Source organism: Vicugna pacos, chromosome 16 (genome assembly GCF_048564905.1).
Source record: "Vicugna pacos chromosome 16, VicPac4, whole genome shotgun sequence".
NCBI classification, from domain to species: Eukaryota; Metazoa; Chordata; class Mammalia; order Artiodactyla; family Camelidae; genus Vicugna; species Vicugna pacos.
The window spans coordinates 48,399,075-48,419,108 of NC_133002.1; the positions used below are offsets into that span (position 1 = coordinate 48,399,075).

The window sequence follows — 20,034 nt, forward strand, 5'->3', positions numbered from 1 at the left end:
ACACTAACCAACTGGGGGTTCTTCAAGACTTGGGACTGTGTGCTTCATTTAGAAAGTGCCACCCAATGGCTAAGGCAGTGTGACCAGATGGCTTCCTGGGCACTGCTCCTCCCCACTTCAGAGCCCCAATCCCCGTCAGAGCCCAGCTCGAAAGGCACTTTGAGGTGGGAATCAGGAGGCTGGGGACTAGGCTTACCAGCTATGTAACTTTGGACCGGTCACCACTTCTCTGTGCGCCTCAGTTTCCTCATACGACCTTTTACAGTAACTCCTAAACGAAGAACCAGTTGGACCCATGAATGCACCGGCTTTTGCTCAATGTGCTGAGAAGTGGGTGGAAGGAAGGAGGCAGATGGGTGCAGCAGGACACAGAATCCAGGGCGATTAGGTTCGGAGTTTGATTACAACGCCAGCTGACGACCACTCTGGGACCATGCTCCGCTCGGGGTGCTTCGGTTGGCGCTGCAGGCCGAGGAGGCTCTGTGGGGTAGTCATTTCTTTACCTCCCTTTTCAGCTCCGGCAGGAGGAGGGGAGAGATAGGAGAAGGCAAAAGTTCTGTCCAACTGGAAGGGCTGGAGGGGAGAGTTTAAGGGGCTGGAGGAAGCGGGAGCTGCTTCGCCCAGCAGGGGACGGAATTGGGAACTAGGGAGTCAAGCTGGATAAAGGCGGGGAGGTCTGTCGGAGCAGCTCACCCTACCCTGAGGGCTCTGCCGAGAGGGGGCGCTGTGGCCTCCTCCTCACCAAGCCCGTTGGATTCCTAACTGCTTTCCCCTCAATAGCGCAATGCGTGCTCGGCTTTCCCCTCCACGGGGTTCAGACGCCCACTAGTTCTGCAGGGCACCGCCATCTCCCCTCGTCTTGGGGATCCCAGGTTCAGCCCCTTGCCGGGACCAAACTGGACGGTCGCTTAGTTTGTAGAATGAATGGATGGATGAACGGAACGAATGAATGAATGACAATGAATGAATGAGAAGGGTTCCTTCCGCAGAGCTTTAGAGTCTCTGAGCGCACCTGGCACATCAGTGAAAAGCGCGGGGGATCGGGCCCAACATCTCCGCCCTGCTGAAGTAGGGGCGGCAGGGATCTTCTCCTGGCCGGCTTCAGGGCGGGAACTGCCCGAACGCAGTTCCTAGCTTCACCCGGTTAACGTGGCGGCTCTGCTCAATCCGAGCTGCCCTAGTCCCCAGCCTCCAATAGCTGCATTCTTATAGATTCACATGCCCCCATCAAGTCTCCCCAGACTCCTTTGGACTCTCCAGGCCCCAGCCTGAAATCGGGCTGGAGACGGGAGGCTGGCTCCTCTCCCGCTCCCCCCACCCCCGCCCCACAGTCTCCAGCTTCTCCCCGGGCTGCGGCGGCCGCCAGGACTGCCAGCGCGCCCCGCCGACTGCCGCAAACCCAGGCGCAGGGAAAGGGGGTCAGCGCCGTGAGGGCGCGGGGAGCCGGCCCCAGAAAGGGGAAGGGACAAGGGAGGCGGGGTGGGGGAGGGAGCAGAGGGGCGAGGCCAGGAGGAGGGACCGGAGGGGAGGGGAGGAGAGAAAAGGGGAGGGAAGGGGACGCCCAAGCGAGGGGGCGGGGAGCCGAGGCTAGTAGCGGCGCGGATCTAGGGGGAGGCGGCGGGGGCGAGGCGGGCTCCGCGCGGGCGAGAGGCAGCTGCTGGCCGGGCTGAGTCAGGAAACGGCGGCCGGACTTGCCCGGGAAGGAGACGAGAGCCCGCTGGGCCGTGCTGCGGGGCCCGAGAGCGCGGAGCCGGGCACCTCAGCACCGGGCAGCTACACAGGAGCCCAGCAGCCCACTCCACGCTGCCAGAGCCGGCAACCGCCTGCCGCCCCCTCTGGGATGTCCGAGGAACCCAGGTATCCAGGACGGTGACGGAGCGAGCCCGAGGATGGGACGGCTCCCGCAGCTCCGGCTCGTCAAGGTAAGAGCAAGACCGTCAGCGTTCGAGCGCGGGCGCCCCCAGCTCCCGGCGCGCGGGGCTTGGTGGGCTGTGGGTGTGATACGCGGAAGGGGTGGGTGTCACCGAGCAGAACTGTGCCGAGGTCCGGGGGCGACCGCGGTTTGAAGGGTGGCCCAACTCCCTCTTCCTGGACCTTTGGAGCAGGCATTCGGCTGTGGGGGCAGAACTCTGAGGGTAGGGGAAAAGAAATCGTTGTGGCGAAGCTGCCGGGATGTTGGCGGAGGAGGGGGTCCGCCCACCCGGCTAACCAGCTCTGCGCGGGGAATCGCTCTTGGCTTTAGGAACAGATGCATGGTTCCTCCTCCCATCCCTCCCGTGTAAACCAGGTTCCCGGGGTAGGAGGCTCTGGAGAGGGGTTTCCCACGGGCCCCAGCACCCTCTCAACTGCTTTCCAACTCTGCACGCCTTCGCCCTGTTCCTGGGCTCTCCTTCCAGCCTCTGCAAGTCCGGGGAGATAAATGTCCCCGGCGCCTTCGAGCCCTGAATCAATATCGCAATCTCCGGGGAGCAAATGGTGCATCCGGCGGTGGTTACCGTTCCTCCGCCGCCGCGGGCCCGCCCGCGGGAGCCCAGCGCTCGCTCTCCCAGCCTTTGCACTCACGGGTCCCCGCGCCAGCTCGCTACTGCCCCGGCTCTGGCGACGCGATTCTGGCGCCCGGAGTTTAGGAAAGTCGCCAGGAAAGCCGCACGTCCAGCGTCTGCTCCCTGAAGTTCGGGGGCGGCGGAGGCTGCCCGTGAGCCCGGGGAAAGATTAGGGGGTCGACAGCCGAGTCCGCCGCTAGTGACAGCCCCCACTTCCCCTTTGCAGAGCGATTCCCAAAACGATTGGGCTGGCGGGGTGTAGGCAAGGAGGCAGCAGAGGGAGGGAGGGGAAGGTGGGCCTCGGCGCCGCCGCGGGGGAATCCGGAGAGGCTCCCGCCTGAGGATCCGGATTCCGCAGGGTCAGTGTGGACCGCCGGAGCAGACACCAGCTCGACTGGATTCAGAGCATTTAAAAGCGATTACATTCAAAAGAATTGAATGGATTTGGGGGAGGGGAGCGTACTGACTGAATTTCATTTTTCCGTCAGTTATTAAACCAAGTATACGTATATCAATACATAAAGTGGTTTGAATTAAACCACCATGACTTTAAAACGCACCTGCTTGCTAGATCATCAGTTGAGACATCCCCAGTTCTGAGGCTTTCTCCCTTCTCTCCCTTCTCTCCCGAATATTTATAAGTTGTTTTTTCAAATGACTGAGGGTTGGTCTGATTGAACCCGTATCTTCTTCTCCACTGAAGACTGGGGGTGAACCCAGAGATTATTTTCTGGGTGATCAAGGAGACCCCGGAAGGGAGGAAGAAGAACATCCAGAGAGGCTGGATAAATGGCACTGAATGGGAATATTTTCCAAAAGGCTAGTGGTCTATATTCGCAAACCTTGGTCTAAATTCGCAAATCGGTTGGACGAAATTCAACATTTTCAATAAGTTCAAAGGACTGAACCATAGATTTTTTTCTTTTGTTTTTGACTTTACATGGAAATAGGCAAATGTTCTTTCTCTGACCTTTCTTAGAATCATGTGCAAATCTCTGCTTAGAATTATGATGCTTTCCTAAAAGAAAAAAATATTTTTTCCTGTTGTTGTGTGTGTGTTTCTCCTACTAGGGGGTGATGTGTGTGCCTGTATAGCTACCCTAATGAATTCAGGTGGTGCTCAGTAAATATATACTGAATGAATGAGAGGCAGTGAATGAATGGGCAGCTAAGGCTGATTTCAATTAAATAATTACTTTTACCTTTTATTTATGTAGCACATACAACTTGCTGGGCATTGTTCTACCTGCTTTGCAAATATCAACTTATTTAGTCCTCATAACAGCCCTGGGAAGTAAGAGTTATTACTGAGGCACAGAGAGGCTAAGTAACTTGTTCACATACAGCCAATGAGTGGTGGAGCAAGAATTTCAAACCCAGGCCCTGTAGTCTAAGGCCTTGTTTTGTTAGCTTTTACCAGAAAATATTTTAAGCCCCTTAAATCTCATCCTAGACCTCTGGTAGAGGAGAGTGCAGGTGTTTTTTTCAGTATAAAAGTCAGAATCTAGTGGGGGTTCATCCAAAATCTGGCTCTTTCCTCCCCATGTCAGCCAGTATTGGGAAATGGTCTACTCTGGGTCCCTTATTGTGAGCCTTGCACTGTCCCAGATACAGAGAACTGGGGCGGGGGGGGGGGAGTGAGAAATGCGTGTGTGTGCATGGGAGGGTGGTTGTGTGTGTGAATGAGGGAAAGATGGGGTGTATGTAAGAGTGTGTGTGGATGCCAAGGAGTTGGGTGAAGCTACCCACCAGCTCCTCACAGGGAGACCCAAGTGTGGCTCAGAAAGGCAGGTCTGAGTGAGTGTGAGAAGTGGAGAAGGCAAGGCCTGGTGGGCTTTAAAGGGAGAGTGAGTTCTGAGGAGGGAGCTGGTTTTATCGCTATTGTGGTCATAAAAGCAGTCTAGCAGTATCACACAAATTTCAAAAACCAAAGGGCAAAACTATTACAATCTCACCCTCCTAACGCAGCTATTGTTACCATTTTTAAAAGAATCCCTGCAGGCATTTTTTGTGTGTGCAAGTGCAGGTTTGGGCACAGCTGTGGCCATCGGGAACACCCTTTCACTGTGTCACAGCCCAAGTCTGTCCCATGTTATTCCTGAGCCTCCAGAGGGAGGTTGTCAACATCTGCATATTCCCTGGGAGTGGTTGTTCTTTGCCACGCCTAGATCCATGAGTGTTTGGGCCATTTCCGAACTGCTTCATTGACAAATCATGTGGTGCCAAGTTTTTGAGAGGAGCATTGGTAAAAGGGAAAATGAAGGCAAAAAAGTGAGCCATGGGGGATGGCAAAGTAGGAGAAGAGGGGCTGACAGCCCGGCCAAGCCGTCAGGATGTGATATGCCCAATGCCATGCAGGGGCATGACTTGGGTCCAGCCAGTTCTTAAGGAGGGCGTAGATTTGCGGAAAAGCAGGACCCGACCCAGAGCCAGTGAGAAGGGCTCAAGTAGAAAATCCATTGCTCACCCTCTCTAACGTTTGACTCCTCGGAGAGCATCAGCAGCCAGTGGGGTTCAGCTGCACAGAAGGAGTTTGGAGGGTCCAAGCTGCCCTTTGGCAGCACATTAAGTGCCCATGATGCTTGCCAAGCCCATGGGCTTGAGCCTCGGCCATGATGTGACCTAGAAGAAAGGGGTTAGGCACAGGGCTGATCATTTTAGCCACTATTGGGATGGAAAGACCAACAGCCTGGGAGTTAGCAAAACTAATGTCAGTCACAGCTATGCCTTTAATTAGCTGTGTGACTTCAGGTTGGTCACCTTCCCTCTCTGAGCCACAGTTTCTCTGTCTATAAACAGGGATCTTGGACTAGAGTCCCTGTTACCATTCACATCTCTGTGAAAGATCTGTTTCCAAAAACAGTCCTTAGGGTCACAACCTTACACGAGAAGTGTGGGATGCAGCAGATTCAATTCCCAGCTCTGTCCCTTCCCAGCTGCGGGACCTCAAGATTTGAAGTACCCTCTCTAAGCTTGGATGTTCCAGCTATGAAATGGAGGCAATACCTAACTCATAAGGTTGAGGTACGGATGAAATGAGTTAACACATGCAAAGTGCCTGGAACAGCACCTGGCATAGAGTTTGTTTTCAGAAAAAGTTGAAAGGTGATTGCTCTTCAGAGAAAATAAGATAATGCAGGAAAAACAACTAGGAAAAGCTATTGGACATTCAATATATAGCATCTTTGCTTCTTTTATCCTTCACCCTGGGCCTAATAATCCATTGCACGTAGTAAGTGATTCACAAACATTTGCTGACTAGATGGATGATGTCATTGCTTCCTCTAGCTTAGTACTGTATGATTGAAGCGGATCCATTGCTGGTCCCCCAAGATGCAGGCATCATGACAAAACAGGCTGAGATGCCAAAACCACTCTAGCAGAAAAGCCATCTCTGATGCAGAGAAGATTCGAACTGCCCCTTAAGCCCACTATGGTTATTTTTAAAAAGAAAAGAAAGTAACAAACAGCTGATGTAGCACCCCACTGATCTGGAGATTCTGTTGAGGATGGAACCTTGGTGGTCTGGAGGAAAGCAGGTTGGTAGCAGGTGACCTGGGGCCTTTCTTGTTTCCTCCTCTGTGAAAAGAAAGGGTGGGGTGATCTCTCCCAGCTCTGACTCTACCTCACCATTCATGGCATCAACAGAAGGAAGAGTGAGCCCATTTTGGAGCTAAAGCCAAGTTGCGATTTTAGCTGCAGTTTTTTATATTCAATGAATGAATTTGTTAATTACAAATTACTCCTGTCTACTTAGATTCTTGGGGCCCCTGTCAGCAGAGTCCCTTGGAAATAACATCATCAAGTCTTTTTTAAATACTTGTCTTCGGACTTGTCCCTCTTGACCAGACGTCCCTCACTCCATGCAATGTGGCAGTCAGCATCATCTTGTGCAGATGGGAACATCAGGTGAAGCAGATGTGGGCTTGAATCCCAACTCTGGTACAGTTAGGTTATTACTCTAAATCTCAGTTTCTTCACCTGTAAAAAAAAACAGTATCTACTTCATAGGATAATCATAATGACTTCATGAGATATCAAGTGTGAAACTAGGCAAAACTGCACGTTGTCTGGCACAAAGTAAGTGCTTAACAAATAGTAAATATAGTAGTCACTTAATAAATCTTACCAAATTTTATCAGTCCAAGGAAAAACAGCAAAAGGAGGAGTGGTAAGGGAAAGAGAGGTGGAGGAAGGAGTGCTTGGCAACGTAGAATCTCCTCCTGCCCCAGGGTCGTTTTCAAAGTCTCTGCGGAGAAGGGATGGGGCCACCTGCCATCAGCCAAGCTCAAAGGTCAAAGGACGGGGTGACTGCTGTTGGCTCTTGACCATCTCTGACGTGTGAAAACATTTGACATGAAAGTAGAGACAAGTAGGGAGAATAATACAAAGTGATTAACTCACTGATGCCAACAATTATTTTGAAAATAACCAGCTGGATTCTGTTAAGCAACAGATTATTAACCATTTCTCTTAGGAATAATTGGTGCTTGCTTCAACAAAATTAAGAGTCTGAAAGGCAGGTTAGGGAGAAGTAAGGAGGAAGACTTGGGGAATATGGATATACACTTCCTTTTCTGTGAAATGAGCGTGTTGAGATGCAGTTCTGAGAGATGGGTCCCATGTATACAGAACCACAGACTCAAATGCTTTAGGTGAATGTGTTCTTTGGCAACCATCCACCCAGGAGCTGTGAAACTGAAGATATTTGTGGGTGCTCTTTCTGCCCTATAAATACAAGCAATATCACCATCCCGCCCCTGGCCCTGCTGGGTCCCAGGGAGCAGCCCCAGCAAGGTGCTTAGAGGTGGGGTTTGTGGGGCACACACCTACCCCTACCACCACCACCACCTATCAATCTGTTCCCATCCTCCAGCCAATCTGGCTGGGAGCCAGGGTGCCTAGGTCAGAGCCCAGGACAGAAACTGGCCAGACTGGTCTAGCTACTTCTGTGCCTGAAGAACCAGGGATGCAAGGTTTGTTATAGTCTGACAGACTACAATTTGAAGCCCACCTGCCAGTGAGTTTTAAGAGGTAGTAGGGCTAGAGTTGGTGGGAATGTAATTTGGTGCAGCCACTATGGAAAACAGTATGGAGATTCCTTAAAAAACTAAAAATAGAGTTACCATATGATCCAACAATCCCACTTCTAGGCATGTATCTGGAGAAAACTCTAATTCAAAAAAATACATGCACCTCAACGTTCGTAGCAGCACTATTTACAATAGCCAAGACATGGAAGCAACCTAAATGTCCATCAATAGATGACTGGAGAAAGAGGATGTGGTGTGTGTATACACACACACACACACACACACACACACACACACACACACACACTGGAATACTACTCAGCCATAAAAAAGGAATGAAGTAATGCCATTTGCAACAACGTGAATGGACCTTACCCTAAGTGAAGTAAGTCAAAAACAAATATCATATGCTGTCATTTATATGTGGGATCTAAAAATAATATAAATGAACTTATTTATAAAACAGAAACATACAGACATAGGAAACAAACTTAGGGTTACCAAAGTAGAAAGGGAGTGGGGAAGAATAAATTAGGAGTTTGTGATTAGCAGATAAAAGCTACTATATTTAAAATAGGTAAACAACAAGGACTTACTGTATAGCACAGGGAACTATATTCAATAGCTTGTAATAACCTATAATGAAAAGAATCTGAAAAATAATATATATATGTATATAACTGAATCACTTTGTTGTATATCAGAAACCAGCACAGCATTGTAAATAACCATACTTCAAAAAAAAAAATAGGGCTACTGTGAGGCACAGTGGGAAACTTGGTTGAATCTGTAAGTGCTGAGAGATTAGGCCTTTGAGACAACATATTACTCAGTAACCCTGGCAAGTACATGGAGCCAAAGAGCTGGAGGGCAGGCTGCCCAAGGTGATGGGCTAGGGCAAGAGATGGCTGCAACATTTCCATTTACAGCAGGAGTTCCCCCTTCCCTGCTTTGATCCATGGCCCCCCAGACTCCTGGGGAGAGTATGTGAAGGGCTCGGTGGTTTCCAGAGGTACCAGCCATTCCTGGATCAGCCCCACCACTATGCAGGCGGGGCTGGGTGGGATAGGGAAGGAGGCCCAGGAATGAGGGGCTGGGCTCTGCAAGCTGGAGAAGGAAACCAGGTCCAGGAGGAGTCCAGCTACCCTGGGGAAGGGTCGAAGGAAAAACCCCTGGCTGTCTAAGGAGCAGAAAGCCCCCCTGCACTGGGGAACCCCCAGCCCACTGTCAGAAGCAAAGGGCCAGCTGGGTGCCCATGGGCTGGCTCAGGGCAGATGATTTTATTTTTATATAAGATTTGGGGGAAAAAAACGATTTGGACACGCAGACAGACAGAGAAAAACTAAAGTGATGCAGAGATGGAGACCACTGGATAAAGCTGGCATGAGAGAGAGATCAGGACAGAAAAGCCTGGAGGAAAGAGGAGAGAGGAGGGAGGGAAGGGAGGGAGAGAAGGAGGAAGGGAGAGAGAAAGAGGTGATAGCAAGATAAAAGACCTGTGTGTCTTTTTTGGTCATTCTTGCTTTGTACTTCCTCCTTAGCAGCCAAGAGAATGCATGCCTTGGTTACTGAAGTCAGAGATGGCATTTACTGGAAACACCCTCTCTCCATTTCTTACAAGAATTACCAGCACCCTCCCTAACTTGCTGCTCGCAGCCTTCTTCAGCCATCAGGGTCAGGAGAGCCCCAGAGAGCAGGGATGCTTTGAGGCACGCTGTGTGGAGGCTGCAGACACATGCCCACGAGAAGGAGCTCCTCCCAGTTCCAGGCCTGCCAGGCTCCCCCTCACTGAGTCCAGAAGGAACAAAGCCTGTTGCCTCTGTGGTTCTAACTGGCCCCTAGCATGCAGTCTTTCTCTTTCTTTCGCACACACACACACACACACACACACACATGCTGGTATCCTTAGGGAGTCCTTTGCAGTATTTATAATAGCATTCCCTTAAGAGGCTACTGCACAGTCAAACTGGTGAGACAGGTGTGCAGTACCCACCTACCCAGGGACAGGGCTGGAGGACTGACTCCCAGAGGAGCAGGTAGGCCCCTGGGACTGTAGGGTCAGCAGTGGGAGTGGATGGCAGTTTGGACAGCCTCCATGGCCACACCCCTGGCCACACAAAACAACGTGCCTGGCTAGGAGCCTCGGAGGCTGGCCCTTGGAGGGACGCCTGCATCCTGGGCTTGGTCTGAGGCCCTGCCTTTCCCCCTCCTCTTGCCTTTTCCCTCCACTCTGCTTAGCTTCTCTGGCCAGATGAGCCATGCTCCGAGCTGCCTCTGTGCCAGGGTCCACATGCGTGACCCCATTGAGTCCTCTTGTCCCACCCTAGGGGTGAAAGAACCAGATGCTCCCCACATCTCTGCATTCTCTCTTTGGCCCTCTGCCCCATTCCTCCGTCCTACCGCCACACACAGAATACTCATTTCTGCAGGCTGCCTGCCTTTGGCCAAGCTGTTCCTCCTGGGGCTTCTGTCCCCCAGTCTCTCTGCATTAATCCTGTCTAACATGTCCACCAAATTCTTCCTGAATCATCCTGACCCTCTCCTCCAGGAAGCCCTCCAGTCTAAGTCCATCTCTCAGCAGTTGTTCCTTTGCTTGCTCTGCATCCCTTCATGTGAGCCTCTAGCTTACAGTGGAGCCTGGGCTCTCCAACAACAGGACCCTCCAGCTCTTTGGGGCATCCCTCCACAGGATATTCAAAGCATTTACTAACCAGACCCCACACAGACCCCTGGTCACTTGCATCTAACCTGAGACCTTGTCCCACCATAGATTCTGAGCTCTGCCTGGGCCAGGAGGATTTCCTTAAAAATAAAAGCAAAAACAAAAACAAAAGACTGCGACCCCAGCACCTAGTCTGGTACTCTAAGCCCAATAGGCACACAATAGATGCTGAATTCAACGGAGCGCATCTCCCTGCTCCCGCTCCCCGCTGAACGTTTATCTATGCGCATGGAGGTGCTATGGCGACAGAGACACGAAAATGACAAGCTAGACAGATAGTTTCCCCAGCTCTGCGTGTGGATGTGTGACTCAATGGCTTATCGAGTGCTACGCTGTTGGTGCCACTTAGTAACATTCAGCAATTCCAGTCCTGCCTCATGTTCCATGCCTGGTCCCCACAGCACCGGGGCGTTGGTCCACGTCTAAAAGCAAGAACAGCATTTTGTTTCATGAGGGGAGGGCTGGTGGGAGATGTTGCAAGAGGGAGGTTTGGAGTTGGGCTGTGGACAGAGGTGCAAAACCTTCTCAGAAACTGGGGTCTTCAGAGAGTAGGTCCAGGGCACTTTGATCCCCATGCAGGGGCTGGGGAGGAGACTTGGTGGCAGCCTGGAGATCCCTCCCCACTGCTGCCCTAGTTCCGCTGGTTACAAGGCAGGAATAGGCAGATGAGGAGGAAATGGGCAGAGGACAGAGTGGGCCAATTCTTGGCTCCCTCCATGGGCTCCTGTCTCTCAGTCCACATCTCTACCCTCTAGCTCCCTATGGGCGAGGATGGGGCAGCTTTCGGTGTCTTTCTCTCTGGATTGCTGGGCTCCAATGGCCTCACCATAAACACTGCTGCCAGGCTGTGGAACTCTGGCCCCACACAGTAGCACATGTGCACCCCTGAGCAGCAGAGCATCCTCAAGGAAGGAGTACTGTCCCTGAAGCTGAGGATGCAGGAGGCGTGGAATTGGAACCAGCTCTTCCACTTTCTGGCTAGGTGACCTTGGGCAAGTCACACAACCTCTCTAGGCTTGGTCCTCCTCTGGACCATGAGGGAGAATAAAGGAGGAAATGCCTGTGTTGCAGCGGGCCTGTCCTCTCCAAAGCTCCATGAGTGGGACCTGCTGCTTTCCCTGGTGAGGTTCCTCCTCCAGTCTCTGCTGTGTCCCCCACTCCTCCCCTTGATGCTGAGCCAAACCATTACTCCAGACCCTCCTCCTCCATGGGGCCCTCCCAGATAAGCCAGCCATCGTGCACTCTCCTCTGGCTGAAGCAGAGCTTCTCACACTAAGTGGAAGAGCCATGTGGGTTTCTCCAGTCCGTGGCAGACTGGCACGTGGTGTTGCACACAATGACTGTGCAGGCTGCACCACACAACTCTCCTGGAGGGTTAGAAAACATCTGAGCCGGTCTAGACCCCGCTCAGCGAGATGTCTATTAACAACGTGTGTGGTTGTCGCGGCAAAGACAACTTCACATCAACATTTCCACATGCTTATTCTCTGCAGCGCCACACCAGTCCCCACCACCCTTGGGGTAGCACTGCTCTAAAGCTCTCCTCTGAGGCTCAGATTCACAGTCTGGAATCCCTGCTTCATTTTTCAAGGGGGCCTGGCTGCTGGCCAGGCCCTGCACCTGCACGCCTCCTACTGTAAGACCCAGCGCTGTAGCAGCTCTTTCTGACTGCACAGGCCATCTGACTGAAGCAGGAAGAACTGTGTCCAGGAGGGGCAGAAACCTTCCATGTACTCAAAGGCCTTACCACCTGGCAGATTCTGGGTGGGCTGCTTCTCCATCCTCGTTCTCACTCATTAACCTGCACCTTGTCACCGAGGTCAGGGGAAGGAAGACTCGTGACGTTCAGTGGTCACAGAGCTCTGGTGAGATAAGGAAAGCCCCACGCCGGTTAGCCCCTATCCTTGGGCACATCCAAGTTAAGCGATCTCCAGGAGCCGGCTCTGCCTCCCACCTCCGAGGTGGCAGCAGGCTGGCTGGACCCGGCTCACTGGCTCTGGGAGAAAACTGCCGGCTGCACCCATGGGTGGCCCCCTTCCTGCTTCATCTGCATCTCCCATGAACACAGTCCAGGAGGAGGCCCAGAGCAGCTGAACAGGCAGCGCCAGGACAGCAGTGAGGAAAGGGCCTCCGGGCTCCCCAGCCAGCCAGGAGAGGGCATTCCCGCCAGTCTCCTGCCTTCAGGCTGAGGCTAGGAGGTGGGGGAATGACTGGTCCAAGGCCATAGAGTGAGATCAGGGTCTCTCCCTGGCCTGTGGTCTCCTCCCTCTCATCCTCCACTCTTTCCAGGTTTCCTACTATCCCCAACCCCCCGCCACCAGCTTCCTTTCTCACTCCTGCTTCCACAGTGGGCTGGCCGGTGAATGTTTTCAGAGCTGTGAGGGAGATGCAGAAGCCTCCAGTCCCGGGTTTCCCATGCCTGGCACCACTGTGCTGTGGGCCGGGAACTCCTCATTGTAGGCTGTCCTGTGTGTCTGAGGGTGTTAAGCAGCATCTCTGGCCTCGAGTCACGAAATGGTGGTAACACCTCCCAGTTGTGGCAACCAAAAATGTCTCCAGACATTGCCTTATGTCCCACGGGGGAAAAAATTGCCCCTAGTTCGGAATCACTGGGCTAGGTCAGTTGCCCTCAACTCTGATGACACTTCAGAGTCACTTGGGGAGCATTAAGAAATAGAGAGACACCTGAGTTTCCCTTCAGGCCTACTGAACCCGAATCACTGAGGTGAAGCCTGAGAAACAGAATTTTCTGTCTCTTGGATGTCAGGCACTGTTCTAAAACTTCTGCTTTCGTCTAAATCACTTCTTTTACAACAAAGGAAACAGTCAGGCCCATTGCCTATCTGGTGGATGATTATATAGTTATCCCTAATCTCTGCCCTGCTCAGTGGGATTTGGTGGTCCAGAAGCCCCCTTTAAACCACCTCTCGTGGCCTTGGAAGGTAGTTGCTTCTCCAGGAAAAACTGCCTTAAAACCTTCAGCGGTTTTCTAACAGAACCTAATTTCCAGTTATCAGATGATTTCACTCTGCCTTCCCGGCCCTCTTCACATGCCTTTTAACGTGTAGCTTCTTAAAGGACATCCGTTTTCTGCTGACACTGAAATCCCCCTCACTTTACACTTTACACAGAGAGCGGGCTAAGTGAGAGCACAGCTGATAGTGGCACCTGCATGGCTGGTGTCTCCGTGCTGTCCCCAACACCTCAGCTCTGTCTCCCAGAGCAGCAGATGCTTCTCCACCCCCTTGGGGCTGGGTTCCCAGTGTTGGGGAATCGCTCACAGCTGCCAGGGGCAGTGGCTCACCTCCTCTACAGGAACCAAACTCCGCCCTTCCTGAGTCCCCCACTGACAGGGTCCCACTGGTGCCTACCCCCTAGTTCCCACTGCCAGCTCGTGGGGAACCAGGCTGTAGCCTGGAGCTAGAGGTCAAGGGGCAAAGGAAACCTGTGTCTCCCCTTTTGGAGGGTCTGTGCTGGGTAGGGGTTAGGAAGGGAGGCAAGAGAGGCGGGGAAGCAGGCTGACCTGCCCAGGGCTATAATCCCGGCATTGGAACGTCTGTATGAGGGCTAGACGGCAAAGGCTACACTTCTTGGAGCTGAGAAGGTCTCAATGAGAAAAATCACAGGGTCTGGCCCTGTGCAAGTCTTTAGTAAAAGCTGGAATTTAGAGGAAGGAAGAAAGGAAAGAAGGAAAGGACAGATGGAAGGAGGAAGGAAGGAAGGAAAAAGAAAAGAAGGGAAGGGAAAGGAAATGAAGGGGAAGAGGAGGAAAGTATAGGCGAGGGAAGACTGAGAGAGGTGGAGAGCTTAAGACCAGGAGAGAGAGGAAATCGGAGGAAGGCAGGGAGGCCGAGAAGGTATGAGCTATGAGAAAGAATGAGTGAATCAAGACTGAATCATATCAAAAGAGGGAGAGAATGAATGTGTGAGAAGCAGAAAAGAAGGCTAGACCAGATGGGGGGGTCAGCAGTGCTCCAGGGCACTGCCCACCCCCATCTCGACTCCCCGTGCTCTGCAAATCTGCATCAGCAACAGTGATGCAAACTCTACTTTTACAGGTGGCTGCTGGCTCTTGGGAATAGAGTGGTGGTGGAAAGTGGGTGTCCACGCTCTGAGTGTCAGGGGAGCAGTCAGGAGCACTTCTGGGGAGAAAGGCCAAGTCAGGAAGGAAGCAAATTGCGCACAGTCGAGGAGTGGTAATCACTACCATTTGTTAACAGCTTGCTGTGTGCTCAGCCCCATGCTGTTTTAAATGTACCATACTGCTGAATCTCTCTAAAAGTTTAGAATATAGATACTTCATCCCTATTAGTCCCATTTACAGATGGGGAAACTGAGGCTCAGAGATGTTAAGTGATTTGCCCAAGGTCACATAGATAGGAGGAGGCAGATCAAAGATTCCAATGTGGATCTGTCTAGCCTCAAAGCTAGTGGTCTGAATTTCTGCTCTCCTGTAAGACCTGGTCAGAGTAGATTCAGACCTGGAGGCCTCACAGATGAGGAAACTGAGATGGGGAGGGGGTAGGGGAGTGGCTTGTCCACGGTCACTGAGCAAGTTTGTCAGAGGTGGAACAGGAGCTCAGCCTTGTACTTCCCATCCAAAGACACTTTTTCCTTCAGCACAGCCTTCTGGAGTCCAAGGTGGAGATTTGCAGGAAGGAAGGACCAAGAGCAAGAGAGCTGCTGGTGGACAGGGGGAAGGGATGCAGGAAAACAAGGAACAGGAAGTAAACCTGTCAGAACCCTGCTGGGACCCTGTGGTCAAAGGGAACAGAAAGTGAAAACTCATCCATTTATTCACTTGGTCAACACTCATTTATTCATTCAACAAACATGTATTAGGGCCCACTCTGTGCTGGGCCCGGACACAGACCCTGCCCTCAGGGAGCTTACTACCCAACCAGACAGTACATCTGGGACCCTGGAGGGGCTCGTGTAAACTCCAGAGCTAGAGTCTCTCAGATCCCCACTGCCGTTGGGGTGGATGAAGCAGGCTTCAGCTCTGCTGGCGGGGGGCCTCATGAGGGGAGCAGGGAAGGGAGGCAGGGCACCCCATGAACTCAGGGCCCAATGGAGAAGGCCTGGAGGCGGAAGCACCCAGGTGTGCCCCCTTCTCTGAAATGTAGGCGGGAGATTTTCCTTTCCATTTTTTCCTTCTTGCACAACAGCAATTTAAGTTAACAATAAATTATTTCTCAACTGCCTAGAAAAGAATAATCTTTCACTGCTCATCCACTTTGGGGAAAGCACAGGCTTTCTGCCTTGAGGTGGCGACAGGTTGCGGCTATCACAGAAAGAGGCTGTGGGGAGTGGAGCTGGCCTGGGGCAGAATCAGGGGAAGAAGGTGGTCAGGGGGCAAAAGTCCTGAGCAGTCAAGGGGGCTGAGAAAGGACATCCAGGATTACCATCCTCTGTCCCAAGTCTAGTTTTACCCTGTCTATTCTTTAGTCTCTGCATGGATCAGAAAAGATATCCCCTGGGGTCCCAGTTCAGTCTGCAGCTCTAGCCTTCAGAGACCCCTCCGCTTGGCACCTCTGTGCAGGGCAGAAACTGCACAATTGCACGGGGGCCCTGCACCTCCCCCAAGTTGTCATTCCATAACTACAGATCTAGTCCATATAGGCACACAGGTTTCAGAAGGGTTGATTGTACATATGTTTTATTTCTGCAAACTAGATCCTACTTTTTAAATCCTATGGGGGAACCAGCTTTTTAAAGAAATCTTGATTTATGACCCCTCCTCTTTTTCATATTTAGATTTTCTTCTCTTGGCTTTGCTTAAAATAGGCCATACCTTGAAAACCAGATATCTGATAAGGGGTTAATATCCAAAATATATAAGGAACTCATACAACTCAATAGCAATAAATAAATAAATAAATAAGGCAAAAACAAACCCCACAAATAATCCAGTTAAATCTGGGAAACGCAAATCAAAAGCACAATGAGATATCACATCTGTTAGAATGTCTATTACCAAAAAAGACAAGTGAGAAGTGCTGGGAAGGGTGTAGAGAAAAGGGATCACTTGTGCACTGTTGGTGGGAAAGGACACTATGAACTCATCTACAAAATAGAAACAGACTCGCAGACATAGTAAACAATCTTGTGGTTACTGGGGAAAGGAGGTGGGAAGGGATAAATTTGGGAGTTTGAGATTTACGAATGTTAGCCACTATATATAAAAATCCATTTTCAAAAAGTTTCTTCTGTATAGCACGGGAAACTATGTTCAATATCTTGTAATAACCTTTAATGAAAAAGAATATGAAAACAAATATATGTATGTATATGCATCACTGGGACACTGTGCTGTACACCAGAAGTTGACACATTGTAACTGTACTCCAAGTTTTTTTAAAAAGGGAGCACTTATGCATTGTTGGTGGGAAAGTAAATTGGTGCAGCCACTATGAAAAACAGTATGGAGGTTCCTCAAAAAATTAAAAATAGAACTACCTTATAATACAGCAATTCCTTTTCTGGGTAGGTATCCATAGGAAATGAAATCTGTATCTTGAAGAGGTATCTGCACTCCCATGTTCACTGCAGCATTATTTACAATAGCCAAGATATGGAGACAACCTAAGTATCAATGGATGAATGGATAAAGAAAATGTAGTATATACATACAATGGCATATTATTCAGCTATAAAAAAGAAAGAAATCTTGCCATTTGTGATGACATGGATGAACCTTGAGAGCATTATGCTGAGTGAAGTAAGTCAGACAAAGACAAATACTATATGACCTCACTTATATGTCAAATCTAAAAAAGCCTCACTCAGAGAAACAAAGACCAGATTCTTGATTGCCAGGAGTAGAGGGTAGGAGCGTGAATGGGTTAAGGTGGTCAAAAAGTACAAACTGCTAATTATAAGATGAATACATTCTGGGGATGTAATGGACAGCATGGTGACTATAGTTAACAATACTGTGTTGTATATTTGAAAGCTGCTAGGAGAGTAGATCTTAATAGTTCTCAACACACACACAGACACACACACGCACAATTGTAACTATGGGAGATGATGAACGTGTTAACTAACCTTATTGTGGTAATCATTTTGCAGTATATACATGTATCAAATCATTCTGCTGTACACCTTAAACTTACACAATGTTGTATGTCAATTATTTCTCAATAAAGCTAGAAAAAACCTACAGCGCAGAGCAAAGCAGAGTCAGAAATGTCAAGATATTTGGGTTGTGGAGCTTTCCCACCTTGGCCAGCAGGTGGCAGTGTTCACTGGGGGAGGGGGTCTTGCCTCTGGGAGTCACCAGAGAGGGCTGCAATCTTGGCCACACTAGGGAGGTGGGGGTACTCTGGGTCCCACGTCAGAATCTGCAACAGTCTCCTGGGCCACGGAAGGCAGTCAGGCCCAGTTTCATCCTCCATCCACTAAAGTGCCTCCCCCGAGCAGGTGCCTCTGGGTCTCAGTTTCCACACCTACAAATGATGAAACTGACCAGCTATGACAAGCTGATGCTCAGGAATCCACCTTGGCACTCCAGACCTGATGGATCCATCTCAACCCAGTGTTTGGGCCCCTCAACAGCTGGCCTGTCCCATACCCACAAGTTACCCACAAGCCCAGGGCCCTCCCCTTGCCTGGAAGCCCTCTCTCTCCTTCTCACAATCCATACCCACTCTGGCAACCTCCTCTGGGAAGTCTGCCCACACAGTCACCCTGTGCTGACCCATCCTGAAATCCCATGGTTCCCCTGCCCTCACGTACACTCTGCCTGGCCAGTCTCCTTTTAGTGTGTGTGTCTGTCCTTCCCTGCCTGTTCTGAATTCCTTTCCTTTTTTTCCAAATCAAGCAGTACTGGACTCCTTGAATGTAGAATCCTAATTCAGCAAAGGGCTTGGTGAGATCACTGAATCTGGTGTTTTAAAAAACAAAAGACAAAAATCAAAACAAATTTCTTTCTAAGCTGAAAAACCCCTTCCAAAAGGAAAGCTTACAGAGAAGACAGAACAGTCTGAGTGGAGGAGAGGGCCCCGGTCCTGCCACAGCCCATCCCCCAGGGCCTGGGAGGAACTCCAGGACTAGCCCACTCTAGTCCAACCCTCTTGGTAACCAAGGAAGATTCTGGGGCCCAGACTAACCAAGTCATGATAGTGACCCCATGGACAATTGTAGGAGACTTTAAATTTCAGTAAGCATCTTCCTCCTCCTTTCCCTGTGACACAAGTAAGAAAGATCTCATTGCCCAGAGGGACCAGGTGACTTGCGCAAAGTCTCACAGTCAGTGGCAGGACTGGGCTCAGAACTCAGCAGAAGGGGGAGGAATCCTACTGAAGGATCCTCTCAGTGCTGCAGCTATGGTTCTGCCCGAGGGCCAGCTCAGTTCCTGACCCTCACAAGAGGGTTTCCTGGGACCTCTGGGGGCTCTCCCAGATGGAGCATCAGAGGTGGTTGTGAAGGGGAGGGAAGGCAGGCCCCCTTCTTGTTCCTCATGAACTTTTGGGAGGTGAGGGCAGCTCCTGGTGCCTCCAGTGGCCCTTCAGGGCTTTCCCTGAAAGGTTAATTACCGAATCATCCCATCAAAGGAAATTGCACTTTTGTGCCTTAAAGACCAAACTGAGCTTCAGCAACATAGTTATTTATGGTCTCTAATAAGCATTTTCCGGGTGTGATTAACCTTTATGCCAAAGTCACACTGGGAATTGGGATGGCAGCTTCAATTCCAGCCGCACTCTGAGCTGGCCTGGGGGTTGGGGTGCGGGCAGCAGCTGGAGCAGCCTGGAGCCGGCAGCTGTCAGACTCAAGCCCTCCCACCCTCCCTCTCCAAGGGCTCCTGGGCCCTTCCCTCTCCTCTGCCCGTCCCTTCTTCGTACACTCTCTCCTGACCCCTCCTCCATCTTTCATCCGCTTGAAAGACAGACCCAGATTGCCTGCTCACTGGACTCTAGTCTCCACATAGCTGCCAGAAACAGTTCTGTGACCTTGGGCACCTCAACTGTAAATACGCCTGTAAAATGGGGAGCACGAGACTTATTCTGTCTGCTTTCCGCAGCGCAGTGCCTTTCCTTGCCAAGGATCCCTGGGTCCTTGGATGGTCGTTTTATGTGACGCTGTGATTGAGCACACCCTTGGCCTTCTCAGATCTAACCTTCAAGGTTTGCCTCTTTGGCGAGTGGAGACATTTGCAGCTGAGGTGCAGGTTTTATTCTGGGACTTGGGGCTGCCAGGCTGGCTATGGAAGTGAGGCATTACCTCGTGAGTGAGCCTAGCGCCCGCCAGCTTCAGCTCTTTCGTGCCATTTTGGTTTTCTCTACCACCTCACAAAGTCCTGAAAACTTGCTTTGTCAAAAATGGTTCTGAAAGGACAGCCAGCGCCTAGGGCTGATGACGGAGGGGTCCAAGAAAGTGGCAGTTCTTAGGCCAAAACCACTTTCGATTACTTTGAGAGAGGACAATGTGTCCAGTTTGGTGAGGCCCTGGTCTCTGATGGGACCCCACTCACCACACGCTCCGGCTATATTTTGGGGCACCAGACCTCGCTGAGAAGTGGACAAAGCTTTGCACCGTCCGCAGGAAAATGGTTGTCATAACACACAACATTCTGCATTTAATTACAGGGTTTCACGTGCCCCCTCCACCTTGTGTGTTGGCGGACCCCAGATTAAGATCTCTCAGCTTTAGAAGGAAACAAACAACATCCTTGAAACTTTCGGGGCCCTTTCCTCCTCATTCCTGCAGCACAGTAACTTCCTCTTTGTGAAGT

At 50.9% G+C, this 20,034-nt stretch overlaps 1 protein-coding gene across 1 annotated transcript in view; it reads left to right on the plus strand.

The window, feature by feature from the left end:
* Positions 1-1,674: 1,674 nt before the first annotated feature.
* The window catches only part of CRHR1 (corticotropin releasing hormone receptor 1), a 48,938-nt gene continuing 30,578 nt past the window's right edge, over positions 1,675-20,034 (plus strand). Inside the window, exon 1 of the mRNA XM_006199264.4 lies at positions 1,675-1,922. Coding sequence (XP_006199326.1) covers positions 1,890-1,922 — 33 coding nt within the window. The 5' untranslated portion in view covers positions 1,675-1,889. The remainder of the gene's footprint in view (positions 1,923-20,034) is intronic.